The 18,672-nt window shown below is 34.9% G+C and overlaps 1 protein-coding gene across 1 annotated transcript; it reads left to right on the plus strand.

Annotated features, from left to right (window-relative positions):
• The first annotated feature begins 1,081 nt into the window (after positions 1-1,081).
• On the plus strand, positions 1,082-17,743 carry LOC129944337 (staphylococcal nuclease domain-containing protein 1). The gene is made up of 5 exons (XM_056053695.1): positions 1,082-1,370; positions 12,974-13,092; positions 13,158-13,876; positions 14,985-16,411; positions 16,839-17,743. The coding sequence occupies exons 1-5, from the start codon at positions 1,296-1,298 to the stop codon at positions 17,247-17,249; spliced, it is 2,751 nt and encodes a 916-aa protein (XP_055909670.1). The 5' UTR covers positions 1,082-1,295; the 3' UTR covers positions 17,250-17,743.
• Positions 17,744-18,672: the final 929 nt, after the last annotated feature.

Below are 18,672 nucleotides of genomic sequence, written 5' to 3' on the forward strand. Positions count from 1 at the left end.
ACTTAAGTTATGGAAGTAATTTTTACCTACAAGTGGTCATGTTTATTTTCAAATTTGGACACAAACTTTTTTGCAGCAGTGGCAACCGTAAGTATACCTATCATCCACTTAAATTCACTTTCGTGTCCCATATTGAGGTATTAGCTCTACTAAACACGAACACGAAGTGAAGCAAATGCGAAAAAAAAGAAGAAAAGGAAAGAAAAACGTCAAAAACATGCAAGGAATAGCTCGTACGTGCATACAGAGACAGATTTATTTCTATTTCATTTTTTATTTCTTCCTTTCTCTTTTGCACTTCATTGATGCAAGGGGACATATGGGCTGTGTAATACCGGACTATCTATTTGGGCGTTAAGCTCAAGATTACGATATTTACGATCTTAGGCGAGAAAAAAACTGAATTCCTGAGAAGTCTTTTACTAATAAAATGGTGACTTTTTTTGTAATCTCACGCCATGCATCGATAGTATTATTATCTTATACACTATCAGAGTCCTAAATTTGATATAATTTGAACAACGCCAAAAATGTTTGCACTACGAACATAAAAGTTAATCAACGCAAGTTACAAAAACTTTTTTCTGATTAGAAATCGAAATTTAAAATAAATCTGATGACGGTGTCGTTGTCAGCATTTAACATTTGTTTGCAAAATAACAACCCCGATAGATAGTATACCTTCAGTCGTCTCTGTTTAATATTGGAGTCTTCAATTTCATTTTTAAATGATTAATCCTGTGCTATAGATAATAAAAGGTGTGTAAGGTGAATAAAATTACCATTGTGTTTGACAAATATATGGCACTGTTGCTTGTTTATTCTGTTGCTGTTCATACCTAAACATTGTGTATACACCCAAATAAATTCGTATTCTCAAACAGACCCTCAGATGCGCTTCCTTGCTTCCACGTAGTGCGTAAAAAAAGACCAGCTATATCCATAATTTCCATCACCTGCACTTCGACAAATTACAATCCCATTTGCCAAACAGAGCCAACACCACATCCAGCCGTAATTAATTTGCGTGGCGTGAACGCATCACAACTGAAGCACCAACCATATAACCACCATTCACTTTCGTACTCATCCAACATTTTCAAATTTTCATTTATTTTTTTAATTTTACGGAGTGAGAATCGTTCGTTGCCAAGAGAATCGACTGTCGCGTGTGAATTTTTTAAATTAAAACTTAAAAAAAAATTCCATCAGCAAAACATCAACGACGTCTGGAACTATAAATTAAATTAATAATCAAATCAAAAAAGCAAAAGCCGCAAACAAAGAAAGAAAAAATGAGTGCTCCACCAACTGCAGCCGCTGCTCCCGCAAATCCACCACCACAATTCCGTAGAGGAATTGTTAAGCAGGTAATTAACATTTAAATTAAACCATAGAAAAAACCACATAGCTATATTATTGATTTAAATAAAATGACTAACATTTGAATTAGCAAACTAATATTTAATAAACTGCATAAAAATGAAATAGTGAGAAATCGAAACTTATCGAAAAAATGTATGTGAAAGTCCAAGAAGATGGGCGCTGGTACCCAAAAGAAGAAAAACTTCCACGAAGCTGCCAACTTGGCACATTCATACATAACCTATAATTTTTTTTCTCTGCTTAAAGTTCGTTTTTCTTCGGCAACACACACCACTCCTTGTTGCCCTTTTAGTCTTTTTCTTTCGTAGAATTCATGAATAAGAGTTGTAGTGTTTTTAAAATTCGATAGTTCCTCCAATTAAGACGAATTTCAGTCGACCGTATGGAAGGAGAACGAGCCCACCCGGCTGCTATTGCTACTGCTGTTGCAAGCTGCAGGCTGATAGTACATGAATACGCTCTCTTCAAAAAATATAAAAATGTCCCCACACTCCAATTATTTTTAGAAAACCATCTAGAAAAAGTTAAGACCCAGGAGAAGAAAAAGAAGAAGGAATATCTATGATGATTCTATGTGTGGCGAGTTAATTTTTCCTTTATTAATCGAAATTGGAAGGAATTACTGTCACGCCGCTGCTGTTTTTGGATTTCATTCGTACGTTTGTTCGATGTTGATTCTCTCTTTCATAGAAGTAGTTGCATGAAACGTGTCATCACTTCACCATCACCACTGAGGTTGAGTTGAGGTGGTGTCATTTAAATTGCTCCCCAATAAATCTTAGTCGGCGGCCAGCGGTATTGGTGGTGGGATTGTCACATATGTTTTATTTCCTTTTTTAATAATTTGTTATGGAAATTCTGCGATACCTACCCAATAGGTACATATATCGATTTAAGGTTGCTTATTTCTTGTATCTAAAGGCCGCTTTTCACGATTGAGGGGATGAACTTTGTTCTTGGTGGCGATTTGTCTGCCATAGCACCATATTTTTGGAAACAATATCTATTTGAATATCATTTGAGTTGATTTTGTTTTTCCATTTTTTGTTGTTGTTGGTATCATGTTCTTCCTCAGTCTTCATTGTAGGTACTCATCCACAACCTGTTGGACAGCTTTTATATATGTTGTAAGAGAAAATATTCATCGCTGCTAGCCCTGGGGTACCCTTCTCTGGTGTAGTGAGTCGTGTTACCCGTTCTTTGCCCGCCGCGCCATCATACCATTCCTCAAAAAATTATAAAACCAATAGTCGTGCCACATCGTCAGTTTGACTTTGCGTTTGCCAAACGTTTTTAGGAGAAAGGAGGCAAGCACTGATAAATGTGGTGTGTACATTTTGTGTGTGTGCATCATTCTTTTTTCTGTGCTCTTGTTGTTTTCTTTGTTTGAGTTTGAATTTTGTTGCAATTATGTTGTACGAATGAGTAGGTATCTATCTATCGTGTATACTTGCGAATCAATCATGTTTTTTTTTTGTTGCCGCTTCGAATTTGAAATTTACTGAAGATCTTTTACTTACTTTTTCTTTTACAACTTTTTTTTTGACTAAATGAGATTAAGTACCTACCCAAGGTAATACAGATAATGAATACGTTCACTTGGAAATCAGAGTATATGTGTTTGTGATTCTTTTTCTTGTTTTATTTTTGTTGTTTTGAAGTGCCACTCTTGGCCTATTGATTAATAATGAACACGCAAGCAGTTTTTATGTACATTGGACAGTTCATACAACATTGCTACCTATATAAATACATTTTTCAAAATGATAAGGTTTATTTTGTAAAAGTAATAAAATGCAAGATTCGCATGGATGCATTCGACGGGGAATAAACAACAACAACAAAAGTAAAGAAAAATATTTCCATTCAAAAATTTTAAGTTAAAATAAATAATAAGCTGTTTCTTTAAATTACACGCAAAATAGAAACAAAATAAACTAGATAATTAAGGTACACAGTAGCTTTGTTGATTTTCGGGTAAAATGAAAAAACAAATACTTGCTTTTGTGAAAATTAAAATACTTTCGGTTCTGCTAGTTTGTTTTAATAGATTAACAGTTTATATTGAAGCAATTAATTTCTTAACATTTTGTTTTGTTTTATAATATTTTTTTTATCTCTTCAAAGACTTTTCTTAATTACCTAGTTCTTATTTTTTGTCAGAATTTAAATAAAATTGAGTAATTTGGAGTATTATTAGTCTACTGTCAATCAGAGCTACCATTTGCAAAGTTTTGACTTGAAAAATAGCATGAACAAATTCTTATGTTAAAGTTCATGTTCTTAACTAACTGTTGCTTTACCTTAAAACTTTGTAAGGATCCACAAGTCATGTCATTTACAGCCAAAACCTCTATCTTCATTCAACAATCCGAAAGAAGTTTTATTTTAAAATCAAAAATGACAATATGTTTCTTTCTTTTCATTGACATAATATTCTTGCAATTTGGCTTCATAACATATTTATTACGTTCTTATTTGTTTTTTCTTGGGAGATTGATGGAACTTTCACTTTTAAATGGTCTTTGTCCATCAGCTTTCAATGTTTATACTTACCTACTTTGATTACAAACTTGTAGTGATTTATGAATACTATGTTTTTAATATTTGGAAAATCAATGAACTCCCTTTTTTTCTTAAAAATCGGTTTTTGTATGCCTTTTTCTTCATTATACTCGGCTGTAAGCCTTCTGAGAATTATTAACATTTCTAGGTAGATAGATTTTTGTTTGTGTTCATTTATAATTGAACATGCAATTTTTTGCACCATCTGTCTTGAATACTAATAATATTTAGGTAATTTCTGATACGTACTTCCTTTCCTTTTTTAATACCAAAAACTTGCGTAATTTTCTTGAATTTCATACCTGCATTGTCCTTACAAGAGAATATTTAGGACATGTTTATGTGTACAGCCTTCCTTTTGAGTTTACTTAAACGATTGGGATTCTGAATAACTTTAATCCGTCGTCAGGTTTGTTTAGTATACGACTGTCAACTTAGGATTAGGGTTTTTGATTGATGTCTTCTGATCAGATAAATATAGGACGTTACTGTACTCATAATTACCGCACATTCGAAAACCTTTAATATTACCCGTTTTTTGTTGAAAAATCTAACAATAAAATAGTAGGATTTTACACGAATAACAAAAACAATACGGATGACATTTTTTAACATTTATACTAGTCTCGAATGTATCTTAAGTGATTTTGTTTTCAAACGTTGGTACGATTGATATTGCATTTGAATCTCGATGGGTGTGTTCGTTGAGTGCATTTGGAATCATGTGTTTTCCATTCGAAAAAATCAATCCATTACTGTTAATAAAGGGTGATTTTTTTGAGGTTAGGATTTTCATGCATTAGTATTTGACAGATCACGCGGGATTTCAGACATGGTGTCAAAGAGAAAGATGCTGAGTATGCTGTGACATTTCATCATGAATAGACTTACTAACGAGCAACGCTTGCAAATCATTGAATTTTATTACCAAAATCAGTGTTCGGTTCGAAATGTGTTTCGCGCTTTACGTCCGATTTATGGTCTACATGATTTTGTTCGGCGATGAGGCTTATTTCTGGTTGAATGGCTACGTAAATAAGCAAAATTGCCGCATTTGGAGTGAAGAGCAACCAGAAGCCGTTCAAGAACTGCCCATGCATCCCGAAAAATGCACTGTTTGGTGTGGTTTGTATGCTGGTGGAATCATTGGACCGTATTTTTTCAAATATGCTGTTGGACGCAACGTTACGGTGAATGGCGATCGCTATCGTTCAATGCTAACAAACTTTTTGTTGCCAAAAATGGAAGAACTGAACTTGAATGACATGTGGTTTCAACAAGATGGCGCTACATGCCACACAGCTCGCGATTCTATGGCCATTTTGAGGGAAAACTTCGGAGAACAATTCATCTCAAGGAATGGACCGGTAAGTTGGCCACCAAGATCATGCGATTTGACGCCTTTAGACTATTTTTTGTGGGGCTACGTCAAGTCTTAAGTCTACACAAATAAGCCAGCAACTATTCCAGCTTTGGAAGACAACATTTCCGAAGAAATTCGGGCTATTCCGGCCGAAATGCTCGAAAAAGTTACCCAAAATTGGACTTTCCGAATGGACCACCTAAGACGCAGCCGCGGTCAAAATTTAAATGAAATTATCTTCAAAAAGTAAATGTCATGGACCAATCTAACCTTTCAAATAAAGAATCGATGAGATTTTGCAAATTTTATGCGTTTTTTTTTTTTTTTAAAGTTCTCAAGCTCTTAAAAAATCACCATTTATTATTTAGTTTTGTAAATGAAAATTGACTAACTGGGCTTATTTTGCAAGAGAAAACAATAGAAAAGATATTTCTGTTTTGCTATGTTTCCACCAAAGGTTTATCTCAGTTTAGATTAAATAAATCTTTTTTATGTTTCCACCGCACAAGAAGACTTAAAAATGATTAAGTTTGACAGCACTTTATAAAATGCAAACAGTGTTTCGATGATTCTTATGAAGTGCAAGAGAGATAGTTTGATTCGTGTTAAACAATGAAGAACCGAATAGTTCAGCACCACATAAGAATATGCTACCTACTCCATGTGCGATTTTTTTTTTATTTGACTAAAACAAAACTATATTTTTTTACACAAAAATACAAATAAACAGACCATAATGCTTTATCTGTAAAGCCAACTCCTTCACACAGGTTTTTCTTCACAAATTTTGACTCGACTCCAATCCCCGACCGGAATAGAGTGGAATCAAGCTCATTTCAAATCGATTCAGGTATATACAAAATTCAAGCGATCTTCAAGCTCGCTTCAACACCATATGTTAATGTAGTAAACTACGAACAAACCCCATACTTAAAGCAATTGTTAAATAAACTTTTTTTTATAGAATCTCGAATTCCAGATGTTTTTCCTAACATTTCTTCTTGAAAATTGTCCATTTTATTATTTTTAGTTAGTTTTTTTTGCTGAAGTTAATTTTAACTTTTGATTTTCAAAACTTTCTTTATGTTTTTTTTTGTGTTATTATTTTGACAGGTCTTCTTTCACTTGTACCAATTTTTGAAAACAAAAATCTGGCTACTGGCGATGGGGTTTTTTTTGGGAATTTCTACTATATTTTTTATAGAATGATAAAAAACACTGGTATTGTGAACATTGGAATAAAATAGAGTGGTTTGAAAGACGGTGCCTTTGTACATTGGTTTTGAATTATTAAATATTATAATGACAGGAAAAGATGGAGAGTGGTAAGGTATTCCGCAATCGCGTAGTACGACTAAACAACAAATCTCTGTACTTCATTTTACCGCTTATGAGTAAACTGATGAGCATTTCTCAAAGCGAGACTATTACGAATAGTAGAAAACTTACATTACATTACATTACACACTACTTAGCACATAAGTTAACAGAGTAGAGAATTCAGCACCTTGAGCGACTAGACTACGTTAGGTTAAAACAACACAAGACAGAAGGACAAATGAGAAAAAACAGCAGAGAGAAAGAACACATGACAACAGCACGCGGTACGTTTCGAGACGGTCCTTCATCTGTCTACTAACCACGCTCTCTGATGCTGGATTTCGGTGATTGATGGGAACCGAATAGTAGAAAAAATTTTGAAATAAAGAAAAAGAAAGTCTAATAATCTGGGAAGCTCTCACAAAAACAAGCAAATGCATTACCTAGGAATTAACACCCAAAGCGTTTCAATGACTATATAACTTTTAAAAGGAATAACTTAAGCAGACCTGTAAAATATCAAGATTATACTTGAAAAGGAATTAAACATTAAAAAAATATTCAAGTGAAAAAGAATTGAAAAGATTTCATTCATATATAAGAAATTAACGTGCTAAGGAACTGCACTGGAAGTTATGGTTAGGTTTCGTTACAGTTTCATTAAAAATGTCATTTACATTCTAGTTGAGAAAACTGGCAGATATGTATTTTATGACTTAAGTAGTCCATTGGATTTCAATTAGATCTTAAATCTGTGAATGTGGCAATTGGAATAATGTGGCTAAAAACTCATTGAAATAAGGATATTTTCTGTCACTTTCTTTTTTCTGGTATCTATAACGCTGTTTTATCAAATTCGTAACAAGTAGTATATTTTTTAAGTGATCTAATCTTCCAATCTAAAACTATTACCGTACCTATGTCGTAATGAAAAATGATATTAATTCTATTATATCAATAAATTGGACAAAATTGTGAAATTCAGTGCAAACTCAAAGAATTACATTTTTATTTCTTTTTTTGAAATTTTTAAAAACAAGCTACTTTTTTGTTTGTTTTTTAATTAGTGCTTCAAATTTCTCACTTTCTTTTTAATTGTTATATAGATTGATTTAGTTGAAGAACCATTTATGAAAATATGTGTATTTCCTACCAAACTCTAATTTGTGACTCTACTTTCTAATATTTTTTTTTTAATTTCACATAATAATAGTTAATTATCATTGAAAACTAATTGAAAGAAAACCTAAAAATTATCTAACCCAACGAAACAGACACATAATTTAAACAAAAAAAAAAACAAGAATCATTAGCAACGTCTGCAGATAAATTATGTAGGTAGTGACTATTTTAATTATTTGAGCTCATATTCCATTTCAAATGAAACATCGAATGCATTTTGTTAGACATGCAGTTTTTATGTTCAGTTTTTAATTTTCAGTCTTTTTTTGTTGCTAATAAGTTATTTGGAATTAGGTTCTAACATTTCAAGCCCTCAATTTGAGACATATCAGTTGTTTTCTTTTTAGTTTGCTTTTTATCATAAAGCGAAACAAAAATTGACACCAAAATGTAATTGTATCATAAAAGATATTTTTATTTGATTTTGATGTTGTTCGCTTTTTGTTTCCTCAAAACCGAAATGATGGCTAACGTGGTTTTGGCTTTCAATTTTCATTTGAAAGTCTTTTTATTTCACTTAAAATTCCATAAACTATTGAAATTTAGTGAATCATTACACGAAATCATTGGTCAGGTGTTGTCTTTTCAATACTTTTGCTTGCACTAGCACCACCGTCACCAACACCACCACCTCCTCCACCAAATGTCCAACAATATCAAATACCTATAATCTTCTTGTCGTAACATGTTCATTTTATATTATGTACATTTTCACTCAAAATTTGATGACGTCTTTCTTCGAATACTCGATTTTTGATGATGATGATGATGATATGTGGTATGGAAGCAAAAGCAATCCAAACAAGTTTTTATTGTACCTCGGCATACGCTGCTTGTTCTTTCTTCTTTGGTCTTTGGTCTGTTTTATATTTTTGTATATTTATAGAATTCACGTTTCCATAGGCTGATGGTACTGCTCGTATTCCACGTTGTCATTACTGTTGCTATATTGACAAGCATCATACATATAAGTACATACATAATTATTGAAAAACCATTTGCCACGTTTTTGTTTCTCGTCTTCTTCTACTTTCATACAAATATATATATATATAGGTATACAAATTTGATCGCATAACTATTGATTTTTTATTAATTTTTTGTATTTTTGAACAAACGAAGTGAGTTGTTGTTGTTTTTATTGTTGTTATATATTTTTATCATATTTTTGTTGATTAGATAAACATGGTAGCACTTGAAATTTTATGTTAGTGCTGTTGTTGTTGTTGTTTGTAGAAACCAAACAACCGGCCGGTTTTTAAAACCCACATTCATATCAGAATCAAAAGGAGGGATTGACAGAGAGAGAGAGAAAAAAAAGGTGTGTTTGCAGTCAGTCACCTTTGGCTTTTTGATGGCTGTCGCTCCTCTCGTTGTTTACAGCGACTAGATATTGACTCGAAGTCGCTCGCAACTAGTCATGCTAATTAAATGGAAAGCTAAGACCATGACCAAAGCAAAGTCAATTGATTTTCTTCAACAATTATTGGTGCCCGAGGAATTCATAAGAAGGGGTTGATATTATATTTTTCACGGTTTTCAATTCGGCTTAAATATTGAGTTGAAATAAGTTTCTCACTAAAATGTTATTTATTTCGATCTAAAGAATTTAAACAGTATAAAGTGGAAGCCTCAATGTTTTAAAATAAATGACTTATTAATTTAATTGATAAGAAAAATGAGGCTTACATGCTATTATACCAAATTAGCTACTTATAGGCGTGTTCATATTAATTGATATGAATTTGAAAATCTTAATATATTCTAATAAAATGATTATTTATTTATTTAGAGAAGAATTTAAAGTTTAATAGTAATTGTTTTTGAAGCAATGTTATAATTGGAAAAAGAAAATGATAATTCAAATCAAATGTTTTATATAAATGAAAGTTTCACATGATATTTAATTACTTTGCTGACTCTATTCAGTGGGTTTATGGATGCACGTATAGTACCCTAAATATAAAAACTAAAATTTAAGTGTTTTAGATTTAATTGTTGCCTTGTATAGTCTCGAGTCTTCAGAATCAAGCAGGTCCTAAATAATTAACCGCTTATATTTTAAACAGTGCGATATTGATCCCTAAAATTAAAAATTTGTATTAAACACTTTAAATAAGATGTTTTGAACTACGGTCCAATTTGTGGGTCTGGAAATCCGAAGTGCTACCTTGGCTACAACGAGGTAGTGGTCCGAGTCGATGTTAGCTCCTCGGAAAGTTCGTACATCCGTAATGCTGGAAGCGTGTCTGGCGTCGATCGCAATATGGTCAATCTGGTTGACGGTAGATTGATCTGGAGAAGTCCAAGTTCCTTTGTGGATGGTGAGATGTGGAAAACGCGTACTGGCTACAATAACGTTTCGCCCCGCAGCAAAATCTATGAGCCTGAATCCATGTCGGAAGTGTTGTCGTGCAGGCTGTTCTTCCCGATTATTCCACCAAAGATGTCTTCCCTTCCTAGCTTGGCATTAAAGTCGCCCAGGACTATTTTAATATCGTAGTTAGGGCTCTGCTCATATGTTTTGTCTAGGAGCTCGAAGAACATATCTTTGGTGTTGTCGTCTTTCTCTTCTGTGGGGGCGTGCGCGCATATCAGGCTAATGTTGCCGAATTTAGCCTTGATGCGTATGGTCATGAGGCGCTCATTGATGCACCTATAGCTCAAGACTTCTTGCCTAAGTCTGGCTCCAATGACGAAGCCGCATCCAAATAAGCGCTATTGGTTTTCGTGGTAGCAGTCACCATAGTAAATATCGCAGTTTTTCATCCTCTTTTTGCCCGGCCCATCCCTTTCCTTTTACGTGGCCAGGAAGTCACCCTGACGCACAACCCCCAACCTGGAGGGCCAGATCCTTAGTATAACTCCAAGGATGGGGAGCCGGATAAAACTGCTCCTTATAGGCCTGGGCTCCGAATAAGTCGAAGAAGCCCTATAAGGTGTTCACTAAGTAGTTCAACCTTGCTGGAACTGTAGACGCCACCGTTGATTCCATCTCGGGAATTCCTCCGCTGCCGTCTCGATAAGGAGAGGTGCCTTAGTGGAAACACCTCTCCCCACCTCTCTCGTTTGTCCCAACGATAAGATCATTGAAAAAAAAGCTCGGAAGCTTAATGTTCGTGCATTTCAAGGACCTATCGAGCAAAGTTGTTTTGAACGTAAACATTAAAAATTCTATATTTTAAACGTTTATTTTATCCAAACTACGGTGTAATGCCGTTTGTATGATACCTAATTCTAAACATAGGTTTTTGTCTTTCAGAGCAAATTTTCTCAGTTTTTCTTGAAGAACCCGTGTATTGTTGGAAAATCTATCCACAGTATAGTAGGATTTTACACGAATAACAAAAACAATATCCGCAGTATGAATACTACCTATAAAAGTTAAAGTAGATGAGTTTTTTTGACATTTATACGAGTCTGGAATGGGTCTTAAGTGATTTCGTTCTCAAATGTTGGTACGATTGATATTGCATGTGTGTCTCGATGGCTGTGTTCGTTGAGTAGTTGTGCATTTGGAATTATGTATGTGTTTTTTTTTCCATTGGGGAAAAAAATTAATCTGTTGCGGTTGATATTATTTACTTTTGTTAATAAAAAATTGCCTAACTGGGCTTTTTTGCAAGAGAAAACAATAGAAAAGATAGTTAAGTTTGTCTCATTTTAATTAAATAATAATAATCATTTTTATTAAATAAATATTTTTGGTGTTTCCACCACACAAAAAGATATAAAAATCATTAAGTATGACATCACTTTCTAAAATGTAAATGGTGTTTTCATGTTTTCGACGTGTGAAGTGCAAGTGAAATAGTTTGATTCGTTTTAAACAATAAGGAACTGATTAGTTCAGCACCATATAAGAATATGCTACCTACTCCATGTGCAATTTTTTTTTGTAATTTGATTAAAACAAAACTATAAACATTATCTGTTAAACCAACTCTTCCACAGAGGTTTTTCTTCTCAAATTTTGACTCGACTTCGACTACTCCGACAGGAATCGAGTCAAATCAAGCTCATATCAACTCGAACAGGTATATAAAGAATTGAGGCGGTCTTTAAGCTCGCTTCAGCACCACATGTTAATGTAGTAGTCTACGAACAAACACCCTCCTTGAAGAAATTGTTAAATGAACTTTTTTTATAGAATCTCAATTTTTAGAAGTTTTCTTACCATTTCTTGTTGAAAATTGTCCATTTTACTAGTTTTAGTTAGTTTTTTTTCTAAGTTAATTTTAACATTTGATTTTCACAATACTTTCTTCTATTTGTGTGTTTTTTTTTAAAATTATTATTCTGACAGATCTTTTTACAGTTATACCAATCACTGTACTATATATGGAATACCAAAAAAACGCACTTATTAGTAAATTGTCAAAACATTTGTCCTCCTGCAATGATTTCCCATCCAAGAAGGTCTCAAAAATTACTTTAGTTTTTTCAACATTTTTATAGTTAATTTTAATTCTTTCCATGCGTTGTTGTAACGTGTATAGTCTGACTTTAAGAAATAAATTTTCACTTTGTCAAATGTCAAAAGATGACATCTGGCAAACTGTTAAAATAGCGGTCCATTCAAAACAAAACCTGTTATTAGAAAAAAAAACTTACAATTCAAATTTTAAGGGCCAATTAAAAAATCATCGCTAAAAATTTTAATCTACCCATTCAGTTCAATTAATTAATTATTATAAAAAATATAATTATTATAAATTTTGAATCAGTTCAAAGTCTCCAGTTCGTGGAGTTGAAATTGCTTAACCACGGGTTAAGTTTTAACTCTTTGTTCCTAATTTAAACATCAACTTTAAATTGCCTGGTTTTCGCAGTATCATCATACCCAAACCAAAATCGCCTGAAAATATTGTCGAATGTAAACCCAAAACGAGACAAATAGACAGAAACACATACAAAAAATAGTTCTTGCTCATTTTGTGTGATATCATCGAACGCAGAGAGACAAAAGAAGAAACCATGTGGTTCTCTTTAACCTCACATTTTGTGTGGATTTTCTTCATCTTTTCATTTCAAAAGAAATAACCATGTGGTGCGGTTGTACTTTTTCTGATACTGGTACTTTTTTAAGTTCAATTTAATTTTGAATACATTTTTCTGTGTTGGTGTATAAACTTTAATTTTTTAAATTGATTTAAGGTACTTTCCGGCGATACTGTGATTATTCGTGCAGCTAAAGGAGCTCCACCACCAGAGAAGCAAGTTACCTTTTCCCACGTGTTGGCACCAAAACTCGCCAGAAGACCTGGAGCCGGAGGGTAAGTTATATAACCCAACCATTCATCAAAAGATTGAAGTATTAATTAAATCAATTTTATTATAGTGATGAAACCAGAGACGATCCATGGGCCTGGGAGTCACGTGAATTCCTGCGTCAAAAATTAATTGGTGAAGAAGTTGGATTTACCTTCGAAAAAGCACCAAACACCTCCCGCGAATATGGTAATGTCTGGCTGGGAAAGGATCAAGAGACCGGCGAAAATATTGTCGAGACAATGGTGCATGAGGGATTAGTGAGTGTTCGTCGTGAGGGTCGTCAAACTCCAGATTTGCAGCGTCTTATCGAATTGGAAGATAACGCCAAGGCTGCCGGACGTGGTAAATGGAGTCACAGCCCGCCCTCTGAACACGTGCGACACATTAAATGGACTCAAGAGAATCCCTCCCATATTGTCGACATCTATGGTGGTAAACCTGTGAAGGCTATCATTGAACATGTTCGTGATGGCTCAACTATTCGTGCATTTTTGCTGCCCGACTTCCATTACATCACCTTGATGATCTCTGGCATCCGTTGTCCCGGTGTGAAACTCGACAACGAGGGCAAACCTGATTTGACTGTTAAAATTCCATTTGCCGATGAAGCGCGTTACTTTGTCGAATCCCGCCTTTTGCAGCGTGAAGTTGAAATTCGTTTGGAATCGGTCAATAATTCCAACTTCATTGGAACAATTCTCTATCCTAAGGGTAACATTGCTGAGGCTTTGTTGAGAGAGGGTCTTGCCAAGTGTGTTGATTGGAGTATGGCTGTTATGAAAGGTGGTAAGTACACTTATATCATTTTTAAAGTGAGAAGAAATGTAAGGCAGTACGATCTAGTTGTTAAACAAAATTGCAATGTTTTTTGACTTTGAATAAACTGCCAAGATAAACGACGGAATCCGAAATGAACAATCGTTTAATTATTTGTTCATATTAACATCTCGTCTACAATAAATAAATAAACCAAGTTAAACACAAAAAGTATGCGATTTAGGATGAAAAAAAGTGAAAGAAGGTCAAAAGTGTTTTGAAATTTCAATTAAGAACTTCAACAATTTAATCCAAATGGTGTATGATTTTATGCAATTTAATTCAAGATCTAAGATTTCAAATGACATTGTCTCAGATTTTCTACGAAGATTGCGATAAAAACGACGGATTCCAAGTGTACATCCTGTCAAGTTGGATGCACATAATTTCACCCCGTCTACAATTAACTAATTTTGTTTCCTTTTGTTTTTCAATTGTGTTAGCCTTTTGAAGCTGCAGATGCAATAATGGGAAGGTTTTAGTTCAAAATATATTGCAAATATTAGTACTAACAAACAATCGAGGATTCGAAAGAAAGAAAGTGCATTGATTTCCATTTTCTGATTAATTTTTAAAAATAACAGTCTACAGACCTTAAACTCATTTGATTCATTAACTTGAAGTTTGTATAGCTTAATAAAAGATAATAATTAACAAAGAGTCATAAAATGTTCTGCATTCTAATTCAAAATCAGACATCATATAAATTGTCTTGGTTTTCTACGAAGATTGCTAAATAAACGACGGATTCCAAGTGCACATGCTGTCACGTTGCATGCGCATAATTTCACCCCGTCTACAATTTCAGTTTCCCAATTTTCTAAATCGCAAACTTTAAAACCTCCCCCATAAGCACTGAAATCTGATGTTCAACGATTTAAATCCACGTAAATATCTGAACCACGGTGCTAGATCAAAATGTCGGATTCCAAGGTGTTAGCCACTTCTTTAGCGCGAGTACAAAACACCATTTCACCCCGACGACATTTTCTTACTATTTTTTTTTAAATTTGTTTATTTAACCATAAAAAATTAGAACTATGCTAAATTTTTTGTGTTTTTTTTTTATTTTTTGTAGGTGCTGACAAATTGAGAGCAGCCGAACGTCAAGCCAAGGAGAACCGCCTTCGTCTGTGGAAGGATTACCAATCCAAGGCACCTGCATTTAACTCAAAGGAGAAAGATTTCACTGGTACTGTTGTTGAAGTGTTCAATGGCGATGCTATCAACGTCAAATTGCCCAACGGTCAAGTGAAGAAGGTCTTCCTTTCAAGCATCCGCCCACCACGTGACACCGCTCGCAGTGGAGTTGACGGTGATGGTGAAATTAAGCCCCAACCGCGTAGCAAAAACTACCGTCCATTGTATGAAATTCCATTTATGTTCGAGGCACGTGAATTCCTGCGCAAGAAATTGATCAATCATAAGGTGCAGTGCACTTTGGATTATATCTCGCCTGCCCGTGAGAACTTCCCGGAGAAGTACTGCTATACGGTGACAATTGGAGGTCAGAATATCGCCGAAGCAATGGTGAGCAAGGGTTTGGCCACTGTTGTGCGTTACCGTCAGGACGATGATCAGCGTTCGGCCCACTACGATGAGCTCTTCAGTGCTGAAGCACAGGCGATAAAGGGCCAGAAGGGTATGCATGGCAAGAAGGACAGTGCTATGTTGCGCATCAACGACCTTACTACTGAACATTCCCGCATCAAGCAGCAATATCTGCCATCGTGGCAACGTGCCCTCCGTACCGAAGGTATTGTCGAATTCGTTGCTAGTGGCTCTCGTCTGCGCATTTATATTCCCAAGGACAGCTGCTTGGTGACCTTCCTGCTCGCTGGCATCTCCTGCCCACGTTCGTCAAGACCCGCACTCAATGGAGTTCCCGCTCAGGAGGGAGAACCCTTCGGTGACGAGGCATTGACATACACCCGCGATCGCATTCTGCAACGCGACGTGAGTGTGCACATCGAGACCACCGACAAGGCGGGCAGCAGTGTCATTGGTTGGCTGTGGACCGAAAATAACGTCAACCTGTCGGTTGCACTTGTCGAAGAAGGCCTTGCTGAAGTGCATTTCAGTGCTGAAAAGTCAGAGTACTTCAGGACTTTGAAATCGGCTGAAGATCGCGCCAAGGCTGCCAAGAAGAACATCTGGGCCAACTATGTCGAAGAAGTGGTAGAGGAAAAGAAACCAGAAGAAGAAAAGGAGGACAAAGTTGTCGAAAGGAAGGTGAACTATGAAACAGTTATTGTGACTGAGATTACTCCCGACTTGACATTCTTCGCCCAGAACGTTGATTCTGCCTCGAAATTGGACAACTTGATGGCCAAGCTGCACACTGAGTTCGAATCAAATCCACCAATCGCCGGAACTTACACGCCCAAGCGTAACGATTTGTGCGCTGCTCAATTTACCCTTGACAACGAGTGGTACAGGGCGAAGGTTGAACGTGTCCAGAATGGAACTGCCACCGTCTGTTACATTGACTACGGAAACAAAGAGGTAAGTTTTTTGTTTTAATAATTTCGTATTGCAAGCTCCTTAGATCCTTTTCCGTCTCAAAGGAAATGCATGAGTCATAAGTTTGCTAAAATAAAATTCTCAATGAATTGTGTGTTTAAGAAGTTAGGGTTTCGATTGGCCATCTCTTGTCATGAGAGTAAACTTCGACTGTCGTGCTTTAAGGCTGCCAAATTCCTATAAAGCTTGCCACCACGTCTGAGTAAGTGGATAGGATAGTGTCAATATTTTTTTGATACAACGTTCTTGAAGCGAGCTTTAAACACCGGTGGATCACTTAAGCTATGTGGAGTTGGTTGATAGTTGAGGGGTCAAACAAGTGATTCTAACGACATAATTCAGAGAAACAAAAAAAATTACTTTCTATTAAGATGACTTTATAAACTTTGTGTCTGATTTGTTTTTTTAGAATGTGCCTTTCAACCGCCTGGCAAACTTGCCCAGTGGATTCAGCGAAAAACCCTACGCTACTGAATACGCATTGGCTTTAGTTCTCCTGCCATCGGACGCGGACGACAAGGAGGAAGCCCTCCGTTGTTTCGCCCAAGACGTTCTCAACCGCAAGGTCCAACTCAATGTTGAGTTACGACCATCGGCCGGCGTTCCATTAGCCACTTTGCACGACCCAACTACCAACACTGACATTGGTAAAGGACTCGTTGCTGATGGACTCCTGCTGGCAGAGAAGAGGCGTGAACGCAAGCTCAAGGACTTGGTAGAACAATACCAGCAAGCGCAAGCAACCGCCTTGGCAGCTCACTTGGCCATCTGGAAATACGGTGACATCACTCAAGACGATGCGCCCGAATTCAGCCGCTAGAAGGAGAACGCGATTCTTCTTGTTTGTCTGCCACAACACACCCGCCCTTCAATCTAACAACAACAAGAACTATGATTATATATTAAATGAATCAAAATGCAAGAAAGAACGATTATATAATTAATATTTAAAAAATAAAAAAAAATATTTCAAAAAATTTATTAAAATAAACAAGAAAAAAAACACGAAAAATTGTGTGAGGACATTTTCGTCAAAAGCTTCCAATAAAAAGAATAAATGAAATAACAAAATTTATCGATTTTTTTCGTTTATACAATTTTTAATTTTTATTTTACAATTTAAAAAAATAAACAAAAAAACACGTAGTGCCGACACCAGAAATGGAGAAGATGTAAACTCATTCTAAAAAGCAATAGTGGAACTGATTCAAATGTAATATTCCATTTTTTGTCATATGTTTGTTTAAAGTTTTACTCGAAGTTGTAATTTTTAAAAATCGTTTCCATCATAAACAAATTGAAGAAAAAAACAAATAAATACACCAAAACCATTTTAAAAAATTTGTTATAGATAATCAAAAAAAATAAAACATAACATTTACATATATTATTATACATTCAATTATTAACAAATTGTAAATCAATCTAAGCAACAACAACAACAAAATAAAAATTATACAAAACTATTATGTAAATGAGAAATAAAAAATAAAAAAAAAACAAAACCGGAAATGCTACAACATATTAAAATATTACTGAGTTTTCTTTTGAAAGTTTTTTTTTATTTTTAAATATAACGATGAGACGAAGGAGAACGTTCAGAAGGCGGTTGGGTGATAAATCGCCCAAACAAATAAAAATGTCAAATCGCCGAAAAAGAGTGGGCTTTTTCAGTTTTGTCATAATGCAAAAATAACCATGTGTCAGATCACCCAAAAACAAAACTCCCAAATTGCAAAAATGAAGAAAAATGCCAAAATTTTGGGCTATTTAACATTTTTGATTTTTGGACGATTTAGCATAATGTCAAATCGGCCAAAAAATATAAATAATTTTGGGCGATTTGACACTTTCGTTAAATTGGGATAAAAATTATGTTCAAGAAGAATTTTAACAGTTACATTAACGGGCACATCGGAATGTTGGTTCTTCTAAACATGAATGAGTTATGATTAGAGAAATATTTGCTATTACCTGATTAGACAGTGTAAAAACACTTCTCGAAGTGGTAACAAGTTGGTGAATTATCCTCGTAAAATAATGTTTTTTTTGTGTATTTCCTCGAAATGGAATTTGAAATTGTTGACGGGAAAAAATATAAAAGCAAATTGTTATATGTGACGTGATATCAAGAAAAATGTCCCGCGCGTGTAGAATTTCTGGAAAGTGGGTTTTGCATGAAGCCCAAACAAAACAAAGAACACTCACAGGAACATTTATATGTATTAGGAGCTGAAAGGGAT

Source organism: Eupeodes corollae, chromosome 2, assembly GCF_945859685.1.
Source record: "Eupeodes corollae chromosome 2, idEupCoro1.1, whole genome shotgun sequence".
Taxonomy (NCBI): Eukaryota; Metazoa; Arthropoda; class Insecta; order Diptera; family Syrphidae; genus Eupeodes; species Eupeodes corollae.